General features: G+C 45.3%; 3 protein-coding genes across 8 annotated transcripts in view; 1 reads left to right on the plus strand and 2 right to left on the minus strand.

Annotated features, from left to right (window-relative positions):
• Positions 1-82: 82 nt before the first annotated feature.
• On the plus strand, positions 83-1976 carry trappc2l (trafficking protein particle complex 2-like). Its single transcript, XM_036544325.1, has 5 exons — positions 83-129; positions 553-725; positions 1024-1111; positions 1723-1802; positions 1892-1976. Exons 1-5 carry the CDS (start codon positions 97-99, stop codon positions 1935-1937), a joined length of 420 nt encoding a protein of 139 aa, XP_036400218.1. The 5' UTR covers positions 83-96; the 3' UTR covers positions 1938-1976.
• Positions 1977-2158: 182 nt separating this feature from the next.
• pabpn1l (PABPN1 like, cytoplasmic) lies at positions 2159-6739 on the minus strand. 3 transcript variants are annotated; one of them, XM_036544319.1, is made up of 6 exons: positions 6406-6739; positions 5383-5491; positions 4525-4592; positions 4217-4323; positions 3908-3995; positions 2159-3453 (listed from the first exon to the last, which is right to left on the minus strand). In XM_036544319.1, the coding sequence occupies exons 1-6, from the start codon at positions 6478-6480 to the stop codon at positions 3145-3147; spliced, it is 756 nt and encodes a 251-aa protein (XP_036400212.1). In that variant the 5' UTR covers positions 6481-6739; the 3' UTR covers positions 2159-3144. The 3 variants fall into 3 exon arrangements, with proteins under 3 accessions (XP_036400212.1, XP_036400213.1, XP_036400214.1); XM_036544320.1 differs by having other exon boundaries at positions 6337-6472; XM_036544321.1 differs by lacking the exon at positions 6406-6739 and adding an exon at positions 6154-6231.
• A 3275-nt stretch (positions 6740-10014) lies between these two features.
• Positions 10015-22988, minus strand: part of LOC118788350 (protein CBFA2T3-like) — a 49390-nt gene continuing 36416 nt past the window's right edge. For 2 of the 4 annotated variants that reach the window (XM_036544311.1, XM_036544315.1), the window contains exons 6-12: positions 21858-22141; positions 21136-21221; positions 19626-19866; positions 19018-19086; positions 17933-17986; positions 15636-15826; positions 10015-14390 (exon numbers count right to left, since the gene is read on the minus strand). In XM_036544311.1, the coding sequence (XP_036400204.1) occupies positions 14031-14390; positions 15636-15826; positions 17933-17986; positions 19018-19086; positions 19626-19866; positions 21136-21221; positions 21858-22141 (1285 nt within the window). In that variant the 3' untranslated portion in view covers positions 10015-14030. The remainder of the gene's footprint in view (positions 14391-15635; positions 15827-17932; positions 17987-19017; positions 19087-19625; positions 19867-21135; positions 21222-21857; positions 22142-22988) is intronic. The other 2 variants (XM_036544314.1, XM_036544312.1) reach the window with 2 other exon arrangements.

The raw sequence follows: 22988 nt of genomic DNA on the forward strand, positions 1-22988 counted from the left end.
CAGTAAAATGCCAGGATAATACTCCCTGGTATACAGGAAGGAAATGTTGCGGTGCCTTTTATTGTCACGTGACGCAGGTCCGTTCAGTGTTCCAACATGGCGGTGTGTATTGCAGTCATTGCTAAGGAGGTACGCGAAAATGTATTGTTTCGGCAAAACAAAAAAAGCTTGCGGGCTGATGCACGATCGGAGAATAGTCATAAACTAGTAACTGTAAAATTAATATTAACATATTTGGTGAACCAGCTTGGGTACTGCTATAGTGACATATAGACCATTAACGTTAGCTACTGCACTGGTTACGTAGCTGGCCCGCTAACTTGTTTAGCTACTTGCATTGCTGTCATTGTTAAATTGATAATCTGACTGACTAGCTACTTATATCTAGCAATGTCTCTAGTTTTTTTTTTTTTTTTTATGACCCATGTGTAACGTCAGTTGTGATATGGGTAGCGAGTGATACTAGTGGCTTGGCAGGTGTACATTACGTAGCTGGCTAGCTAGCCAGGTATGCGGCTTGTCAATATATTTGGAATGATGCTTCTGTTCCAGAACTATCCCCTGTACATCAGAAGTGTTCCGACGGAGAATGAGCTGAAGTTCCACTACACGGTGCACACTTCCCTCGATGTGGTGGAGGAGAAGATATCGGCGGTGGGAAAGGCGCTGGTAGATCAGAGGGAACTGTACCTTGGACTGCTGTACCCAACTGAAGACTACAAAGTGTATCCTTCAACAAGAACCCCTCAGATAACACATTAGCCAAACTTTTTAGCGTAGTGGCAACATTCCTTAGCGAGAGGGACATTCTTGCTTTACTGCAGCGAGTGAAAGTATTTATGGTTTAGGTTAGCACCAACGTTACAGAACAGAATGAATGAAACAGTGAATTGTAATGCACTTTTCTGCTTGGAAAGAACCAAGGTGCTTATTTTAATGTTGTATTTAAACTTTTAAACTGCTTGTACTGCTTGTAAAAAAAAAAAAAAAAGATCCAGTTAATCTCCTTCACACAGTCGTCAGATATGGCTACGTCACAAACTCCAAGGTAAAATTTGTTATTGTAGTCGACTCCTCGAATACATCCCTGAGAGACAACGAAATCCGTAGTGTAAGTTTTGTTCACGTTCTTGTATTTATACAGTTTGTATCAATCGTGAGCACTGATACAGTGCCCATCAGCTGCAGTGTAGCATAGTAGAAAGGAGCAGGGCTCGCAACTGAAAGGTTGCTGGTTCGATTCACCACTGGGGCACTGCTGCTGTACACTTGGGCAAGTTAGTTAACCCAGAACCACCTCAGTAAATATCCAGCTGTGTTAATGGATAACATGTAACTCATGTTAGTTGCTCTGGATGAGACAAAAATGATATAATAATGCATTAGGACTCAGGTTTACAGGTTTACCTAGTAGCTGGACAAAAGTATCGTACATCTTTTACATTTCCTTTGTACAGTCATGCTTACATTTATGTGCTTGGGGTAGCAATGGGCCTGCAGTGTGGCAAGTAACCCAGAGGTTGCTAGTTTCATTCCCTGGTGGGGCACTGCTGTTGTGCCATGGCATAAGGTACTAAACCTGCACTGTCTCAGTAAATACTCAGCTGTGTAAATGGATAACAGAAAAATGTAAGCTATGCAAGTTGCCCTGGATAAGAATATCTGCTAAGCAAATGTAATATAAGTGATGATGCCATGGTCCTAATTGCTCCTCTTCCACAGATGTTCAGAAAGCTGCATAACTCCTTCACAGATGTGATGTGTAACCCTTTTTACAATCCTGGTGACCCCATACAATCAAAGTAAGGGACATATGTTAATTATTTGAACATATTTCCACCATCATTATTACTCTCAATACTGATATTTGTATGATTTTTTTTTTCTTCAGGGCCTTTGACAGCATGGTGTCAGCGATGATGGTGCAAGCCTGCTGACAGCTTAATTACCGGATCTTATGTTGTACATATACCCCTCCTCCCTTGTTTTATATGTATATTGTGTTGTACTGATGTCTTCAAAATAAAATAAAATTAGTTTTTTTCCTGTATTGGCAGTTTTTTCCCTCCTCACATAACATTTAGCATCTTTACAGTCAAAATTAATTCCCTGCCCTGGCTGTAGGTCAAGTACAACTCCAAACAAAAAACTCCATGGGCTGTTTTATTTTTTATTATTCACATTTTTCAGTAAAGAAATTCTGTATGAAATATATACAATGAATTTATGAACACAGAACATCACTCTTCACAAAGTAACAAAACAAAAATATCTGACAATCACTTGAACTCCAAGGCACAATTGCCCCACTGCCTCTAAATACTGATATTTTTCAATTTTTTAAAGAATACAATGTAAACACAAAATTGAAACAGTAGACTTATCTCCTGGTTTACATAACTGAATTTACCAAACGCCCAGTGAGATAAATTTGGATATACCTGCTCTCCAAGAGACAATGCTGTGCTCCTAAATTCTGCAGCATTCTTTTTGCTGAGATCGTACAGTAACACCCACGAGTGCTTGTGTTCACACAAGAAATAAAACATCTTTACTTTATTTTCTTCACCCCACAAACTTATGTTTTGGTAAGGCCAGAACAATGGCTGAACTTCTAGTCTTCCTGAAAAGAGACAAAAATGGATGAATTTTGGGAGGATGTAAAACAAGGAAAAAGAGGAGGCAGTGGTGTAGTCTCTCATAGTAACGCCTTTGTAATGACAACAACGTAAATGACTTATTCACTTTCAAAAAAACTGACTATTGGGTTGCTGGGTTGTCAGCGTGGGAAAAGTCACTGGATCATGCTTTACAGACAGGCTCGAGGTCCAGGAAGTCCTGTACACAGTTTCAGTCTGAAGACAACTTAAATCCTTGCTTTCGTGATTGATTGCTTGCTTGCTTGCTCGCTCGCTTCCTTGCTTTCTCCCCACGCCTCAGAGACTCAATGAACAACATTCAACGCATTTTAGCTCAGAACAGGCAGGCATTGCGTTCAAGTGGAGGTCTACACAGCTTTGACTTGATTTAAACCGAGAGAGAGTGAGAGAGTATGGGACAAAGCAGCTGGCCATCTGAGCTCACACTTACTTCGATGGGCGAATAAAACACTGAAACATCCAAGAGCCTCCTTTCTGAGGTCGGTCAGGGCTGATGCTGGTGTTGAGTTCTGCTGGGGCCAGGGCCGGAGTCGTCAGTAGGCGGGGTTATCAGCAGGAGGCAGGAGTGCCGTTTGGCTCCCTGTTCACGGTGCTCCGGGGCTCCCCAGGGCCTCTTCCCAGATGGTGGGGCGTAGGGGCGTGGCAGAGCCGACCTGGTGGAACGGCAGCGATACCTGCCCTGAAAACCATTGAATCTGGACGCCCGGAAACCTCGTCCGCGAGATCGCCCCCCTCGAAGGCTCCCTCTGTCGGTGGTGCTGATGCCAGGCATGTTCGTCCTTTTCGGCAACACCTGCAAGTCAAAAGCCACACAGTCATGCAGTTATAAAAAGCTACGCGTTTAAGGTCCTACTTTTACCTACATCAGTAACACAGACATTAATTCATTGTTTTAAGTTCATCATATGATTAAAAATATAAATCTAATGATTCATACTGATGCCTGTGACAATGTTGCACTGTGGTATATATTACATTGGATTACTTCAAACCAAAGGCAGCAAAGGAATGTTATTCTTATTCAATACAATTGTACTACATTTTTAGTAAGTCATTCACAGCAATTTTCCTACCAATCCTCTAATTGCTTCAATGCAAAACTGCCAAAAGACAACAACACTGTGTAGTGATGCTGCATACAATTGATTAGCAATGCTAACCAATGCTAACCAAAACTAACCAGTTTGTTGCTGTGTGGTGACTGGATTTTTTTTTTCTAGTTTTTCCATCTCTAAACTCGACCTCACCTTTATGACTCTGCCCCTGAAGAGGGTCTCATCCAGGGTCATAGCTGTCCGCACAGAGTCCCTGTCCGAAAACTCGATATATGCAAACCTGGACAGAGGACACTCATCTCAAACACCATCACAAAACATGCTAAAGTTTTCTTTAATGCACAACTCAAATCAAACGATGCTGCATGGTTAAGCTTATCCTCAAATGCTGAAAACATCCCAAGTCTGTCAAAATTCACATGATAGAAAATGTTTTAAACAATGACGACCGAACTGTGGTTGTACAAGCCTGTGGCTCTTTAACACGGAGAGGGGGCTCACCCTTTAGGATGGCCAGTGAATCTGTCACACAGAATGGTCACTCGATTGACAGGGCCGCAGCCATTGAAATGGATTTCCAGCTCATCCGCTGTTGCTCCATAGTCCACCTGTTTCGTGTTTATAGAGAGCAGTCACAACCAGAACCAGAACCAGAACCTCTCTGGCACTACTGTTACGCATGCACAGGATAACAAACATTTTAAAGGCAAGCGATTTCAAGCAACGGCAGAACGACTTTAAGGTTTTCACGAACGCACGTGCAACACAATATGCAAAAGGTGAGGAATTCTGAAGGCGAGTGTCCTTACATTGCCTACGTAGACCGATCTGTTGTCAGCATCCACCCTCTCTTCATGTGTCATAGTGTAGAACAACCCTGGGAGTTGGGAGAGAAGACAAATGTTAGAATGCATCACAGGGGCTGCATTTAAAAAAAAAATACAATTTAGCAAAATGTGTCTTTCCTCTCCTAATTCCCACTGAAAACTTCATTTAAAAACCTAATTTAATTTTGGATTTGCTGCCACATGTTAATTACTCATTTATGATGTCATTTAAAAAAAAAAGACACCATTCAACAGTTTTCTCTTCATTCTCACCCGTTGTGATGTTTAAGAGTTAGGCGAAGATAACACTATAACAGCATTCACAGAAGACTGTGCTGAAATGGTTGAATCTCCGACATCTGTTTTTTTATTATTATTTTTACCAAAGGGAATCTTACCAGTCCATTACATTAAGCCCTAGAGAATTGCATTGCTCCTGGGTACAGCTGCAGTGTCCATCTGGTCCTAATCCATAACCACTGCTCCACACAGCTGCTCTGTGATCAGGTCCTTGTGAGATGAGGGCAGCATCAGTGTGGTACAGTGGTGAGAAGCAGGATTCATAACCCAAAGGATGTCAGTTTTATTCCTAGTTTGGACACTGCTGCTGAACCCTTGAGCAAGGCACTCATCCCAAACTGCTTCAGTAAATATCCATCTGTAAAAATTACAAAAAGATGCTCTGTATGCAACTGTGCAAAGCCTCTCTGGATGAGAGCATCTGCTATAAGCAAACGCAGTGGACGTGAGGATGCTGCGGTCTGTGCACTCGGGCGAGCACAGAGACAGGAGAGGCTCATCTGAAGCACAGCTGCTGCTGCAGAGGCAGATGAAACTCACCTGCCTGGGGACTACAGAGAAGCTGCTTCTCCGGGTCGTACTGCACCTCTCTCAGCTTGTCCGCCTCCTCCTCCATCTCCAGCACCCGGGCTTTAATGGCCTCCAGCTCCTGGAGGAACAGGGTCAGGGTCAGCGAGAGGGAACAGTTGGGACAAGACCTCTGGTCAAAAAGAGGACATCACAGACTTTGGAGTGCACACTGGTGGTCCTTTTTCTTCTCCCAACAATAAGCATACATGCAAATGTTGCCTGGGGCATAACAATATTACAAGGCTGCACAACAACATTACATTGCACTCTAGGGTTTATATGTTGTTGCTGTCGGGCTGTTATGACCGGTACGTATCCAAAAACGATGTGCAGAATCCATCTAAAAACAATCGTCGTCATGAGCTCCCCTTCCCCCACAACCACCCACGGACACAGTTTGAATGATGAATTCGAGAAGTACCGTCATAATTAGCAGCGTTGTACAGCACTTACAGCGCTAAATTCAGTTCAACGATATCTGAGAGACTCCGACTTATTGCCTACATTTGTAGTTATACCACACACGCACGCAGCTACATTAGGCCTGCCCAGATCTAAACGTAGCCTTTTTGCTAGAGAGGCAGAGACACATTTTACACAAATGTACACGGCATGAACTAATAACAGCGAGTCAGGGTTGCAATCGGATATTTTAGCTGTCCAAAATATATCACGCAACATCAATGCTGTGATGAAAGAGCGAACGCTCAGGCTGCGAGAAACCGAACAATGGGCATTTACCTCTACGGTCCATTTAATGCATGACGCTCTGCCGAGGATTTAATACGCCCGAAAACGGTGCAGCACATGAAATGCTTTGTCGCTTTCCTTACCAAAACGATTTCTACTGAATATTTGCACATACGTTTCAAGCAACAACAGATCCCCCCCGTGTGTTTTAAATCAAACGCAAAGGCACTGTACCGCGGCTTAGCAGCATCCTTTGATGTAAATCGATTGCCGACACGATTTGCAGGCGCGTCTCACACTTACAGGGTCCTCAACGCTATGATCTTTCGCGAACTCCACGTCTAGAAGCCGCAGTGTATCGTGTCTCTGCTCCGCCATGTCAAACTCAGCAGGCTCCAAAAACCATGCCTGTAACAGCCCCCGCTTCCACCCGTCCCTTTTTCCCCTGATCGATTCCCGATAGGACGGGTTACACCGCGAGATACGCCAGTGCAACAGGGATATTCCGAACAGGATAAATACGTCTTTTATGTGCGAATTTACGCAGCGTAGGTCTGGATGTCGCCTGTAAACTTGGGCTTTTCATTTGGGGAGGAAACAGACCATTGAAATCGCATTTACTTCTGACGAGGGGAAGAGAACCCTGTCAGTCTAGATAATGAGGGGGTAGACCGTTTCAATCAGTGGTCACCTGTGGGTCACGTGCTGTACCAGGTGCGCCGTTCTAATGTTCAATTGTATAGTGCACTAAAACTCTGCGAAATGTTTATTTTTTGTGTCAGTGGCAGAATTGCTGCTTTTTCTAGCAGCACCCAGTGATCCTTAAAGGTAGACCCTGAACTGTGAAATTAAGGTAATAATGTTTCGACATTGGAGATCAGGTAATGTATGCAGACTGTCTGGGAGTGGTCTGTGAAGATAAAGTGCTTCTAGCGTAAATGAAGCAAACGTAACTTCCCCTGGGCACAGGTGCAACGCTGACATTTGTGCGGTTAATCATGCTGCTGCTTACTTGCACGTTTTGTCCAGTTGAAGCACTAGATAAGTCATGATTATAGTCGAATGATGGGTTAGGGTAATGTGTTGCGCCCTTAAAAAAGGTGTCTTTTGTTTGTAAGGACGTGGGCTATTTGGGATCATTTCATATAAACGGCCAAAATAAACTGAACAGCACAGTGGGCTTTAGACTGCAAATATACCCGTAGCTGTCATAATGCAGGACTGGAAATGGTATTCCCAATGCATAGCTCCAGGTTTTACTAGACACAGGATCATTCATTGAGTGGTAGCTGTCTGTTGGTGGTAGGCTAACCTCCTTCTCATAAGACCTGGAGTGGTTCCATTTACTTGGAATTAAGAGTGCTATTTGCATCCAAGCAGTGTCCCTGAGTATGCCGTGCTGTTGAATGCTTTTTGTATCCCAGCAGTGTCCTTGAGTATGTTGTAGAGTCTATAGTCATATAAAGCTGAGCCTTAGTTATGTTCTAGGTGGTAACAAAGCAACTGATTTTCATTTCTGCTTGGGTTCTTGATTATTGAATGGGAAAAAAAAATATATCGAAGACCTGGTCAGTGATCATCCATGACAGGCCAGAACGTCCGTGCTGTCATGAGCATACTACAAAAGGCTAGAGAAATGTACTCTCTTTTGTGAAACTAGACAATGAATAAGATTCGGAAAAAAGAAACCAGGAGACACAGAACAGAGTCATATTCATTTTTTAATTACACAGATACGCAGCTCAACACAGACAATAACCTGAATTAGAATGTTTACAGCTTCACATATCCAACATAGCCCACGATTAGAAAGGGACATAGCAAAAAGGGTTAAGCATGCAAGAAATAAATTAAACCCAGAGCTCGATTCTCCTGGCACAGTTCACTTTTTTTCTAGAGAAAGATCACAGGACCTTTGAAGTGGAACAGAAAATATTTTCTTCAACACACCAACCTTCCTACAGAAACCTATTTTTTCTGTAATTATGTATTGCACAATACAGTATATAATGCTTCCCTACACATATCAAATCAAACCTTCATTTGTCTAAAGTACTTTTTTTTAAAAAAGTCCCTAAAATGGCTTTTGAGTAACCAAGTGGTGCATCCACCAACTTTCCACCAGCATTTTTATCAGTGCCAGGTTTACAGTACAGACCAAACCAAACCAGCGGATCAGGTAACATGTAACAGGTAACATGCATCCACTGTTTTTGGCAGAGTGTGTGTCATTGTAGCTAAAGTCTCCCTTCCTCTTCCCTTTTAGAAAAAAAAAAACCCAACAAACAAACCACAGCGTCTTTCAACACATCTGAAACAAAAACTGAAATAAAGTACGATTTTGTTCTCAACGTGGCGACATTCTACGCCAAAAAAATGGATGAGTCAGCCCTCCCGCACCTGCTAACAAAAAATGAACAATCACATTTATTTATACCAGCCAAGGAAAGCTGGACATGAACCAGGCCTTCCTTTGTGGCTTTATTTCTGAAGCAGTGAAGCAGTCTTCCTCATGTTCTCATCACTGAACCATGACTAGGTGGTAAGGGGGTAAAGTACAACAGCTCACTGTGTTATTAAAGAGAATATGAAAATTTATGTATTGTTAGACAGGGACCCCCCTCCTCCCTTTCTATTCGCCCCAAACTGAAAGGTTGATGTAATCCTTCGCTCTCCCCAAAGTTAACACTAATTTCCTGACCAAACCCTTGTCTTTAGCATAGCCAAAGAGTATAGAAATGGGTAATGGATCGAACAAGCTGAAGCACATAAAATGTTGTACAACTCCAGAAATGAGGCGTCCTCTTCTAAAGACAGAGACACAGCATGAAGATCAGAGACACTCAAATGTTGCACATGCTTTTTTTTTTGGTTAGATTGTGAGACAAGATGGTGACAGATCAATGAATTGTACTTTGAGCTTAAAATTAAGAGGCCAGCAGACAGACAAAGCACATCTGAAATCGCAAAGAACATTAAAATGTCATCCACACTGTTGAATATGCTTTATTTTGTCAATTTCTTCCAGCACTGAGAGGTCAACCTGCTTTTTTATGGATCCTTGCTCTGAATTTTACAATAGTTCTGCCTTTGATGTTTAATTAAAGCTTAGGGAGGATCAAGTGGATTGTGTCATTGAGTTCTTTTCAGTCTTGAAAAGGAAATATATATATATATATATATATATATATATATATATATACCCTCAATGTATTTAACCCTTCCTCACTCAGAGTCTGGTGGAAGTCTATAAAAGCTGCATGCACCGTAAAACATTGCGGGGGAGAAGCCACAATGTTCTCAGCTGTGGTCTTTTGATTCGAAGAAATAAGCAATTATGTGATTCAATTGCTTCAGTGAACAGATGAGAAAAGCTCTACTGGTTCACCCTGTCACATATCCTGGGTGTCTCATTGTGCTTTCAGCCAGTGTCTAATTTAGATGCTTTGGTTTAAAAAGGGTAGTTGGTATAGAGCTGTACTGTCTCTGGTCTGTTTACAGCTTACTGGTCACATCTACGACCATGCAAAAATGCTTTGGTCTGTGCTTTTAATTATTTTGGATGATAAACGGCATTGCAAGAGCTGAAATACAGATATTGACATGAGAAAAAAGGATACTTTGATCCAGAAAGGCTCCTCTCCATACTCAACCTTCTGTCCTAGCCAGAGAGCAACAAACCTGTCATCTAACATTGGAAAAAGGGGTTTCTCTTGTCCTTCTAAGGCTACTGCCAAATCTGGCCTTGGATAGCAGAAAGCAACACTCTGGTATTGCAGTTAATTTGCCTGCAGACTTAACGAGCATTGATCACAAGGAAATTTAATTTGAACTGTGATTCATATGGGCTTGCATATTTTTCAAGTGCAGATAGGTAGGGTCAGCACCACACGATCCAAAAATAGTCTTGAATAAGGTATTTAAGCACCTTCTTTTTATTAGCATAATCATTTGTAAGGGTCTGTTGATTTAACGATGCGGTAAAATTGAAAAGCCTGTTCTTTTTTTCCAAATAGTAATTAATACTTCTTACATATCACATATATTATTATAACTTTAAATATATTATCTTCTGAAAAAAAAATACATAACACACACATTATCTTCTGAGAAAAAATGATCAATTTCCTTCCTCTTTGAGTGCTTTAGCTTGCCTTTGCCACTTCCTGGCTTCAGGCATAAGGACCCTCCTCAGACACACATAAACAAAAAGCTTTTCGCTGGGGAATTTTTCAGTGGGTTTGCTTGTCTGCTAGCAAGAATTTTTCTCTCAGAACTGAGTGATGCGTCTTTATTCTTTATTTATTTGCTGCACATTTTTCCAGGAATGGCCACCCACACAGGTCAGTGAGTACTCAGAGGTAGCTATCGATACCAGCTAGAGGAGGATAGGGGGGGGGGGGGGGGTCAGGATACTGAGAGGGTTCAGACACAGACAGGAGAGAATCAGAATGAATGCAATATTTAGGTAACATATAACACATATATATGCTTACTATACAACACACACAAAGAGATGCAGGGTACCTTGCAGTTAATTAATCACATTTGCAATACTCTATATATTACTTTTGATTATGAAAAATATGAAAATAGACAATGTACATGTGATAAATAACAAGGAAGGCTAACGGTCGATGCTAACACACGTCTCTTGGTATCTGTCTTAGTATGTTCTTCCATTCTTTAAATCTGTACAGATGGACAGACCGCACGGTTAACAGCTGAGAAAACAAAACGGGTTTAAGTTTGGTCCATTTCAGAGGTACAGGTTTGTGGCCGGATCATTTAGGTAGGTTGTTCTATGCGTTATCTCTGTTTTGAAATTTATTGTTTTTGTCTGTGGTTTTTGACATGGATTTTCAAAATTATTACGACACAGGTTCTGTAGCCTGTAGATGAATGTGAATTTAAATTATGTTGTTTATACTTGGCTATCATAAAAGACATTAGTCAGGAAACATCCTCTTTGACGAAGAAGACTGTCCACCATATCCTCATCAACGTCTCAAAAATAAACAGGTCAGAGGCCCATGAAAAAGGATAATGGATATTGAATTTGTTGCAGAAATGAGAGATTTTCACAGCTGATGTGGGTTTCCCAGCGTAGATCAGCAAACAGGTTTGAAATTTTGAGCTGTTCAGAGTCCTACTGCACTTATTGGAGACTTACTGCAATGGCGCTAGGGCCCAATGGATGGCAATATTTCACACAAGATTCAGATTCCATACCCTGCATGCTTCCAACAATGAACTAGAGCTGATTCAGCTAGCTTTATGCCAGTCTGGTTTCAACATTGGGTCAGTGTGAGAAATCTCCTGGTCTTGTGTGTAGCCAAGTATCAATGGGTAGACGGACCTATCTGTGTCACAAAAAAGTCAACCATTTTTTAAAGATGAATACATCAATCAAAAACGTGCAGTTACTTCTTCCTCACTAAAAAGGGGAGTGGAGTATGCCAGCACATTAATAAGCTTTTTTTTTTGCTCAAGTAATCTACGTGGGCAGTAATTCCCTCAGAAAATCGACTGACTCTTCCCTATGTATTATCTAGATTACCCACACAGCGGATTTTGCGAATATGGAAAAATGAAAGGACAGGAAATGGAGAGATTGAAAGAAAAAAAAAATTGGAGTCTAGACTTTATACTTTAAAGGTTTCTCTTATTTGGCAAATACGTTTTTGGACCTCTTCTGATACTATATACATTCACATTAAGCTGCTGTTATTTTTAAATAAATTTATATGTATATTTATATTATATATTTATATATGTTACCCAATGGGCAGTAGCTGAGGTTTCATTCAGTAGCTGAATTCTCTTTTCATATTGCACCTCCGTCCTCTCACTGTCTTACAATGCGAGCGTTATAAAATATTCTACATGAGCATTTCCTTTTCTGAGGGAGGGTGATCTCCTTCAAAAGACACAGCAGGGACCGTCTCTACTGAGTATCTTTACTCCTGCTCCAAAAGTTCAGCCAAAATCTCTGTGGCTTTTTCTCAGGAGCGGTCTGGAACACTCCAGCAACCCAGGCCCCACGGAGACAAAGGCATATTGTCAAATAAAAAATAAATATTATACAAGCAGGTTTGATCCCTTCCCACATATCTGCTTGGCGGTTCTGTCTAGGAAGGGGGAGGTGGACCAGAAAGGGTTGGTGCTAAGGTAAGGACACACAGAAGCGGGGGGGTTTGGGGGGGGGGGGTTCAGGAGGGACAGAGAGAAAAGAGAACCAGCTGGATACGAGGTGTTGTCATGCTTTGGAAAAAAAGAGGAGGAAAATGAAGTTGAGACCCACTGAAATGTCTCTTCACCAGAGAGCGACACAACAACAAACAAACTAAAAAAAAAAAAAACAGCAGCTCTCCTGTTGTACAATGCTTGCCAGGATGTTCTCTTTCGTTCTTTGTTTTCTCGGGGGAGACCTAGCATCTTTTCTCTTTTTCCTTTTGAATTCCATCTCATCGCCATCCACAAAGAGTCACCGTCGATCAGTCTGTCGTCACTTTCTGTCCGTTTTCATTGTTGGCGTGCTTAAAACTCGACACACAAAGTCTCCTTTTTCTTCATCACTGCAGAAGCCACACTCAGCCAGCTACAACACACTCTCTTTACCTTACTTTTCGTGTTTTGTTTTTCTTTTGTGTAGCTCACTGCTGTCCTGCAGTCCCTTTGTCCTTGAGCATGGACAAGCTGCTGAGAAGTTGAAGTAGCTTGCGTTTGGTTACAAGATGAGTGCTTCTTCTTGTCTCTTATTAACTTTGGCAGTGTAATAAAAATAGAAGGTTTGGATTGTGTTTTTTTTTTAATTCATTTGGATTCACATCGGTACAGAGAGGTGAGTCCGGTGTAGATTTTCTTGGCTCGCTAGCAAGGTAGTTAACGGGTTATTATTTTTTTTATTATTATTATTATTATTTCTCTAGAATTTTTGGGCTACTCTTTTATTATTGTATTTAAAGCCAAAAATGAAAACACTTAAAGTAATCCTTTGTCAAACAAACAGCTTTCTTACTGAACAGTTCCCAGGGAACTAGACAGACCATCCATATGACTTTTGTACCCCTTGTTGGGGAACAGGATGTCCTCCTTGTTCAGCTAAGGAACAGAGTGCCACAGAAGATTGCTCCAAAGGCCAGACACATCAAGGAACCTGTTCTCTGCAATAGCTTCAAATGGTCCATACTGCATTTGTATATGCTGGGGCAACCGCAACATCCCACTCTTCCTTAAATAACATCCCTCCCTTATGTAGTTAAATTCATAATGCAGGAGCCGTCACTCTGACCAAAAAAAATGCACTTCTGCTGAAACAGGAGGGATCTGAATATCATGCGCACCCCCATATATACCTCACACAGTATGTACAGGGCTTATTTTACTACAGTCAGGTGTTGGGCATGCCTAGCATATGACAAAGCCAGCATTCATTCAAAGCTATCAAGGCTCAGCTGTCAGCTGTGTGGAGGTTGTTCTTGTGTCTTGGCTATAACAGGAGGTCCAGTCTAAAAATTCCTCTTAGATTTTGCAATATGCGTCAGAGGCAGTCACCAGAGTACAATGTTTTGGCTGCTTGTAAAATAAGCCCTGGTCCATGCTACACAGTAAAGCAGACATCCACACTTGTCTTTTTTGTGTGTATGTGTGTGTGTGTGCGCGCGTGTGTGTGTGTGTGCGTGTTTGCTGAGAGACAGAGAGGTCTTCAGGAGGTTGAGGAGTTGAGAAAACGAGATCTTCAGGTAGTTGGGAGGACGACGCAGTGTTTGCGGCAGTGTGGGTCAGCCGCCGCTCGGAAAGGACAGGGCATGACGCAGAAATTCCTCAGTTTCTTTCAGACGGAGGGCGCTGGAGCAGCAGTGGGGGATTCAGGGAGGGTTTGGGGGGGAGGAGGGGTCGGCGCAGCGGGGCGGCAGGCTGGGGAGTCAGCGGGAGGCGCTGTCGAGCAGGGCGGGTGTGGCCGGGGTGGTGGATCTGGAGGCACTGCTGGAGCTGGCTTCCTTGGGGCTCCCAGTGACGCTGCTGCTGGAGCTCCCGCCCGCCTGCCCGGGGAGGGACAGGGAGGCCGGCGGGGTGCCCCCCGGGTGCGTGGGGGGTGCGGTGGCGGACGAGGAGGAGGGCGTCCCCAGGGGAACGCTGGCGCCCCCCGGCAGGCCTTGGAGGCCCTGACCGCACACGTGGTGGTGCTTCTCCCAGTCCTTGTGCTGGCAGAAGGAGCCGCAGTACCGCGCCGTGTTGCAGCCACTGCAGGTCTCGCTGGCCTTGCGACCGCAGTTCCAACAGCTCTGGGGAGACAACGGTCTCAGCGTTAACCTTACGGACGCAACACAACACAACGACCTTAACGTCACAACAACCTTAACAACACGACGACCTCAACGACCTCAAGACGAGAGGCCCCGGACTGACTTTCTGCGATCCTGGCATTTAACCTGGATCTAGCTTATGCTGGTTTCTCACAATACAACAGTAGACCGCAATCACAGCATCTAAACAAACACTCATTCACAGAAAACCAATATGACGAGGCCACCACCGCTGTAATGAGACCGCAAGGCCCCCCACTGCTGTAATCAGGCCACTATTCTTGTGTAAGAAATAAAGCCAAGATGTCTTCTGTGCCTCAGTCTGACCGCAGCGCAAGCATGGCTACAGTGATTTAGGCAGGACACCTCAGTCTCCCTTAAATAATACAACAGCATCACAATGCTTATTCTCAGCACGTAGTCTGCAAGCAGCTGCAGTGCTCTCACATCTGGCCAGAGTGCTGTATGAGGGAGGAGGCCAGTGAGAGTGACGTGTGTGAGACAGTGAGCTGTGTGAGAGAGGGTGCTGTGTAAAAGAGTGAATGGGGTATGAAAGAGCAGTGTCTGTGACAGACTGCAAGGTTAAGGAGGTGATGTGTGCAACGGTGTGAAAAATTAAGGAGATTATATGCGTTACGGTGTGTACTAGGTTAAGAATTTGACACATGCGGCAGTGTAGCATAGTGGTTAAGGAGCAGGACTTGTAACCGAAAGGTTGCAGGTTCGATCCCCGCTGGGACACTGCTGCTGTACCCTTGGGCAATGTACTTAACCCACAATTGCCTCAGTAAATATCCAGCTGTCTAAATGGATAACATTGTAAAGAACTGTAACCTATGTAAGTCGCTTTGGATAAAAGTGTCTGCTAAATGAATAAATGTACATGTGACAGGTTGCTACGTTAACAAGCGCTCCCTCTCTAGGTTTGAAAACGGCTTTCATCTTGCATTTTAATCCAGTGTGTGCTGAAGGGTTAAAGATGAGCAAGTTGTGTGGTAGGCAATGATCTATGTTTCAGTGCACGAGGCTAAAGGCAGAAGTGCATGACAGTGCTTAGGGAAGGGAAGGCATAGGTGTGTTATGTGTGCTAGATAAAGTGTGTGTATGTGTGTTTCTGTTACAGGGACTGTAGGAATGTTGAGAGAGAGAGAGAGAGAGAGAGAGAGGGTGAGAGAGAGAGAGGGGGGAGAGAGGGGAGAGAGAGACAGAGGAGATGGTGCTCACCTCACTGGAGTCCTCCTGCTGGTTGATGACGGTCAGCGCGTCCTCAGAGGCCTGCCTCTTGGCCTCGGCCAGCGCCCGCTCCATTTTGGACCTCTCTGCCGAGATCATCTCGTGGGCCTTGCGCTCGGCATCGGACACGGCCTTCTGCAGCTCCGACATGGCCTGCCTCTTCACTTCATTCACGGCCTCCTCTGAGGATGTGGAGAGAGAGAGAGAGAGGGAGAGAGAGAGAGAGAGAGAGAGAGAGAGAGAGAGCGAGCGAGAGAGAGATAGAGAGAGCAGAAGACGAGGAAGACAGATAGATAGATAGATAGATAGATAGATAGATAGATGAACAGGAGAGTAGTGACATAAAAAGACAGAGATAGAAAGAGTAGGGAAAGGAGGGAGAGAGAAAGAGAGAGACAGAGAGAGAAAGAGAGGGAGGGGGAAAGATGGACACCTGTCAGCCCCCTCTGCTTCCTCCATCATTCTTTATTGAGACACTATAAGCTCTCAGCATGTTTCATCTCCACAAACAGATGTACATCATCCAACATTTAAAACACGCTGTCACATAAGTCTTAAATAATTCAATAAAACAAGTCGGGTAACAATCATTTCAAGCGCTGACAACAGCAGATGTCCCCAAAACTTTGTTTGCGGCCTGTTAACCCAATATTCTGTTTGGTCACATTTCTGATGCTTCTCTTTGTTTTTCTCAACGAACAGGAGTGAAACCCGGAAAAACGAGGAACCCCTAATGACTTCCATATTTTTACGATGCACGATTCTAGCATGGCATGGCAGAGTGCAGCTAGTGTGGCTTAATCATCTGTTCCTTGTTCCACAAATGCCATTGTGTTTGAGTGAATAGGCTGTGTTTTTAGAACGGGCAGGTGCGTGGACTCATTCACGGCCGACACTCAAAAATAGATACAGTGTTCAGGCCCCCTCAGGCACGTCAGGGGACAGACGATCAGCGTTTATCAGAGTATAATTGTGTCCTGTTCGTTTCATATTTATCACGATACTGTACATCGTCAAGGACTGAACAAGGACAAAATTACGGTTTTCTTTTCTGCGTTTACGTCCTGGCATGCATAGGGAAGGGCAGGAGGAAAGAGGAGAGCAATACGTTTATGAAATTTATTTGCATCATAGTTATTTTATAAACAATGTTAGTTTATTGATACAAATCATAGATAATGATTACAGCCCACTGAATGACAGATCAGGCTAGTATATTCCACACAGAGTGGGAAAGAGAGAGACAGAAAGGCTGTGGCATTAAGGATGTCCCTCCCCTTGCTACACTCAGGTAAAGGACACTCCCAGGTGATAGGGGCTGGGAAAAGCGTTGAACCTGGTCAGCTCCAAGCGCTGCACACCCCTAGATTATTCCAGCTTCTTTTTCCCATCTGGAGAAGGGACCAGCACCTTGTTTCTCTTTCCACCCAAAGTCCCATCAGAGGCCCCCCCAACGTATCACCCAACAACCACCCCCCCCAACCCCCCCCCCCCCGCAACCCCCCACCTCGAACCCCAGTGTGCCTGGGCGTGCTGTGCCTAGCAAGGGCTGATTTCGCCCTGAGCTGTGCGGGAAGCTCCAGCCTCCCTGCTCACTCGGCTGGAAGAGCACTTAGTATTCCGTCTGTCCTCTCCACACCTCCTACACGCTTATTTTTTCCTCCTTGGTCCTGTCTCTCTAACTCTCTCTCTCTCTTTTTGCTCTCCCTGTCTGTGTGCTGCACACCCCGGCCATTTGCCTGTTGGGCTTTAATGCATGCACCGCTACGATTAGTTTGCAAATTTAATTAATGTTATCAAGGAGACTCTGGAGCAGATGCTGGAGCAATTAGCGCTTAATGGAAAAGTCAGGGGCAGCAACATTAATGTTTTCATTCTGAAGGGATTCGGCAGGTTTCAGGTTTTTGCTTTTTTTTTTTTTTTAGCTTTCACACCTCAGATCTTGCTTTTCAAAAGCGCACTACTTTCAGATCTCAGTGGAGCAGGGAATGTGTGTCTTTTTAATTAAACAGAGTCAGTGTGGCCCCCCCTGATCGTGGGGGCTGCATAAGGCCAGAGGTGGAGCACTTGCAGAAACCCTGCATTAATAATACAGCACACACACACATACACACACACACACACACGCACACACACGCACACACACACTCACACACACACCTGCACGCACACACACACACACACACACACACACACATACACATACACACACACACACACACACACACACACACACACACACACACACGCACTCTGTATCATTAGTGGAGATGGGAAGCCTTACTCACCCTGCTTGTTTTGCAGCTGCTTTAGTGCTGGTGAGAGCGGCATGCTTGTCGAACCTGTATGAAAAACAACTGCAATTAAAAGGGCATTACCGCCGGTGAAAATGCAGCACAATCCGGGCAGACAACAGCAGCATCGCTTTCTTCTACCGAACTGTTGCATGACTGCATCATAAACAGCACTGGGACAGGGGTTGACATCTGAGCTGCACTTTGTATCTGTCCTAGGCTGTGCTATTTCTGAAATTAAGTGTTGTACTTGACCCAGGAAACACTAATATTCACCTGTGAATGTGCCCCCTCTGTGTCAGGCTGTGCTGGACTTGGGACATGCTATATGTGACCCAGTGTGTCTTAACTCATCCAGTGCCATCTGATCCAGGCTCTATCTGTTATATCTAATCTGGAGTGGGCTAATATTTCCTTCATTCTTTGTTATATTTGACTCAGTATGTGCTAATATTCAACTGCCATCACGATATATCTGTCCTGTGCTCCACTATATTATTTGACCTTAGTTGTACCTGACACAGACTGCGTTGTTTGACTTAAGCTGTGCTATAGTTGACACAGGCTGTCTCTTATCTAACAGGACTGTGTCACTGCTGTCACAGGTTGTGTTATGTCTAATCTGTGCTGTGCTACAGCTGACACAGGCATGTTATATCTAACAGGGCAGCGCTGTACTGTAGCAGCTCCGGATACATTTGTTTTTTTTTTTTTTTCCCCTGTACTTAAAAACTCATTTTGCTTTCCCACCAGACGGGCCAATTACTGTTCTTGTAAACACTCTCTTTAAGACTCCCAACGCTCTCCCCCTCCCACCCCACCCCCCGGCCCCCCCGTGCCCCATGGAGTCCAGTTAACCTGCGTCCTGCCTGCGCTGAACTGCTGCTGACTGCACCAGGTTACTGCATTTTCACCACACTTTTTTTTTTTAACTGCAGTCGTCTTTCATAGTGGCGACAGATGGAGAGCACTTAGTGCTAATGACACACGGGTTTTCCAGACTCTGGCCTTATGCAACTAGGCTACCTCCGCTCAGCTATCTGCCGTGAGGGGTTCTGTCCAGATGCGCGGGCTCTTACCAGCCTTCCTCCAGATCTCCTCTGGCAGATACCCGGAGGGCGGTCTGTGCAGAAAGTCCCGGTGAATCTCTGAAACATGAGCAGAGTAACAGCGGGTTCCCCAGAATGCATTTCACACTTAACGAGACGAGGTGAATCACACGTGGCGTGTATCAGTGTAAAACTGTCGCTTTACTGTGTCGCTGTAACTGTGGTATCTGGGGGAGTGGGGGATGCTATGAAAAAAATATAACAGTTTGAGTGGATGTAGCAAGCATCAGTAAATAAGTGGCGTAAAGGCTGTTGACTCTGTGTGTGTTCAGTCAAGTCTAACTGCCCACTTTCCCTTCATATTAAGTCAAGGCCCAATCAGATAAACACATTAAATAATAACTGTGATATAAGATACTGATATTTTTCTGTAAGGGAGACAGCCCTCGTTGCCCTGTTCAGAAATTATAGCTGATTTTCGACCTTTGACCTTTGCTTCAATTGATATTATTCATTCACTATTCATATGCTTCACTGATCATGCAGGCAGTGCTTGGCATTCAGGGATCTAGTGAGGGTTTGTGGCCCCATTGAGGATGTGTATGCTCGCAGCCTGTTGTCTGAAACAGCATTAATACCTAGGGGTTGTGTCTTGCTGTTGTTAGAGGTGATGGAGGAGGAAGAGGAGGAGGAGGAGGAGGAAGAGCAGGTGGAGTGGTGAGGACGCTGGGTGGAGCTCCCACCTTTTTTCATATCCTCCACGTCGCTGTAGCGGCGGATCCAGTGGTTCATCTCCTCACGGTCGGCTTCCTGACAGCGTCGCAGCACGGTCAGCGATCGCCGGGTCTTCTCCACCATGTCCATGATGCAGTTCAACAGCTGCAGGGAGACGGGGGGGGGGGTCACAGAGTCAGGGGTAGGGAAACGGGCGGCATGGCTAATATAATCCATTTTCTGTCCTCAGGCTGGGTTAACAGGAAGTTACAGCTGAACATCCTGTTTGAACTACCACTTTCTGTCTCAAGGCTGGGTTAACAGGAAGTTACAGCTGAATCTGCCATCTGAACTACCACTTTGTGTCTCCAGCCTGGGTCAACAGGAAGTTACAGCTGAACTTCCTGTGGTTAAGCCACAGAGAAGGGGAAGGTATAATTCAAGGCGAGACCCAACCATTCATTTATAACAGTTTTACAGTCACTTGTTCTTCAATTCTTGTGTGGCCCCAATACACCCCCCCACCCACAGAACCTGAGGCACACTCTGCTGACCTTGCCTGATGTTTGAGTCTTTTAATTACAGTTGTAATCAGTACCCAGGAATGCCCTGGGACTGTCACACAGCTAAGCACACGGCCTGTCTCTGTGCCCTTGCATGGAGGCTGAGGGTTCCAGCGAGCCGTTGGTTGGTTAAACAGACTAACAGGGGCAGCGGAACAGCTGTGCTGCACTGTGGAAAGTCAAACCGATTCCTACCACCCCCGTGCTTCCTTCTCTGGTCTGCTTAACTGTCACTACCCCCCCCCCCCCCCTCTCTCTCTCTCTCTCTTTCTCTCTCTCCCTCTCTCTCTCTTTCTCTCTCTCTCTCTCTCCCTCTCCTCTCTCTCATACTCTCTCTCTCTGCCCCCTCTCTGTTAGCTAAATTTATTTTCAGTGGAGTGTTTCTAATTTGGCAGGGGGCCAGCGCAGGCCAGCTCCCACACTGACTGCAGCCCTTGTTTCAGCTGCCTGCCCCAGCTGGAGATTCTCTCTGCCAGGAGCTCGGCTCCATCTGTGGCCCTTTTTTCGGTGTCTGTATGCGTGTGTGTGTGTGTGTGTGAGCGAGAAAGAGAGGGAGAGAAAGACTGTAGAGAGAGAGTACAGGACTCAGCAAAGGTGAGGAGCTGACAGCATTTGCTACAGGCAAGGCTTTGGGTGAGGGAGGTGCTGTCCTTGTCTGCCCCCCCCTCCCCCCCCCCCCCCCCACCCCCCCCCACACAGAGACAGGCGGCAACAGATCATTCCCCCCCCCCGTCAGCTATCAATCATGATCAGACCCAGGTGCGCCTGGGCTGGATCTGCTGGCGCCCTCTTGTGGACGCCACAGTGCCGGCGGGCGTATTGCCACGTGTTATTTTGGCGGCATTTGGCGGCCAAACTCGGTGGCACGTACGTTATCGAGGTGCTTCCACTCCTCCGCCCACTCCCGATCTGTCAGGCGGTGATCGATGACCTCTTCCTGCCTCGCTCCGTGCGCCACTGCAACACAAACAGAGCTTTGGTGAGCCTGCGTATGCCATCATCACACGACAGCCATTCCGGCTCTACTGTTTCAAGCCTGTATCCCTGTTTCACTGGAAAGAAAGCATAGCCCCGTGTCTAAACTGGACACTGCACTGTAAAGCCACACAGAGCTATGCATCTTCAGACAAATGTACTGTGTGGTGCTGTTAGCTGTAACGTAACCCCTAATACCTGCTACCTGTATTAATTGCTATTTATTTTATGTGTAATATCGCCAAGTGCTTTGGATTCTGTGATCTAGTGACTGATGTATGGTAGTATGCTCGGCTTCCCTTGTCTAGTCACGTTGCTCAAGTTAACTTGTGGTAGGGCTTGAATGGTGTTGTGCTCCCACTTACTGGTCTAGGAGTGTAGTTAGCCTGGTCTGACACTGTTGTGCATTGAACTCAAATGTTCTTTTATACTGGAAGTCGCTCTGGATAAAGAGCGTCTGCTAAATGAATGTAATGCAATATAACACACTGTTTGGTTTTGTTTTCAAGCTGTAAAATATGAAGCTGACTGTGTAAGCTGCTCTTGAGGGGAAGATAGGAACCCCTCTCTCCCTCTGTCTGGGTTTTGGGGTGGGGGGTGCTCTCTCTCGCCCCTCACCTGCCTGCCGGTGCCTGTCCCGCGCCTCGCGGTGCTCCGCATGGCGGTAGGCGTCGCGGTAGTGGTGTGCCAGTGCCATGTCTTCCAGGCGGTAGTGCTGGGGCGCGGGGGGGTTGGGGTGCGGCAGGCCGTTGGGGGGGTGGGCGGACAAGCCGTTGGGGGGCGGGTGTGTGGCGGAGAGCCCGCTTCCGGGGCTGTAGCGCTGGCTGGGGCTGACCGTGCACGGCCGTTTGGGCTGGTGCTCTGTGTGGAGGGTGTCCCGGTCAGCGCTGCCGTCTTTGGTTCTGGGGGGGAGGGGGGGGGTGAGAACAAGAAATTGCATTACATTACACTACACGATTGTAATTTAGCAAACACTTCTTCAGATTACAGTTTTTACATTTTATGCATTTATACAGCTGGATATTTACAGAGACAATTGTGGGTTAAGTACCTTGCCCAAGGGCACAACAGCAGCGGTCCCGAGGGGAATCGAACCAGCAACCTTTTGGTTACGTGCTCCCTTACCACTATGCTACACTGCTGCACTTTGTATGATGCTGTCTGCTATGCACATGAAATACATTAGCATTAGCAACACTGGCTCAACAGACTTGTGCCTAACACAGATGTTATAGGGCGGTGCTGTGATTTGATTTGGCTAATGGCTAATTTTTAATGGCTAATGATTAGTGGCTAATTTGCTGAGCATGTTAGCACTGCTTATATAAGAACAATACAATGCACAAATGCATAATCAGAGCCACTTCCGCTTTCAGCCTGAATCACCATCAGCTCATTTGAAATCCTCGCCGCTAACGCTGTGCTCCAGTTCTGCCCCCGACAGATGTTCCACGGGAAGCTTTTTTTAACGCCAGTGTTGAGATTACTCTGTTTAGCTTTGTGCAGCCGGCCAGCGTTTTAAGGTAAATATGTTATCATCCCCCGAGATCAAAGGGAAATGAAAGGAACAGAATTCTGGGGTGACATTGTGCCGGGTGGGGTGTCTCTCTGTGCCCCCCCCCACCCCCCCAACCCCCCCATTTCCAGCAGGGCTCCCACTCCACCCTGCAGCCACAGAGAGATGTTTCTGTCAGCGTGTAACCCAGGTGCCGAAATCCCACAAATCAAAGCAACAGCTGCAGCACCCCG

The sequence above is a fragment of the Megalops cyprinoides genome, chromosome 13, assembly GCF_013368585.1.
Source record: "Megalops cyprinoides isolate fMegCyp1 chromosome 13, fMegCyp1.pri, whole genome shotgun sequence".
NCBI classification, from domain to species: Eukaryota; Metazoa; Chordata; class Actinopteri; order Elopiformes; family Megalopidae; genus Megalops; species Megalops cyprinoides.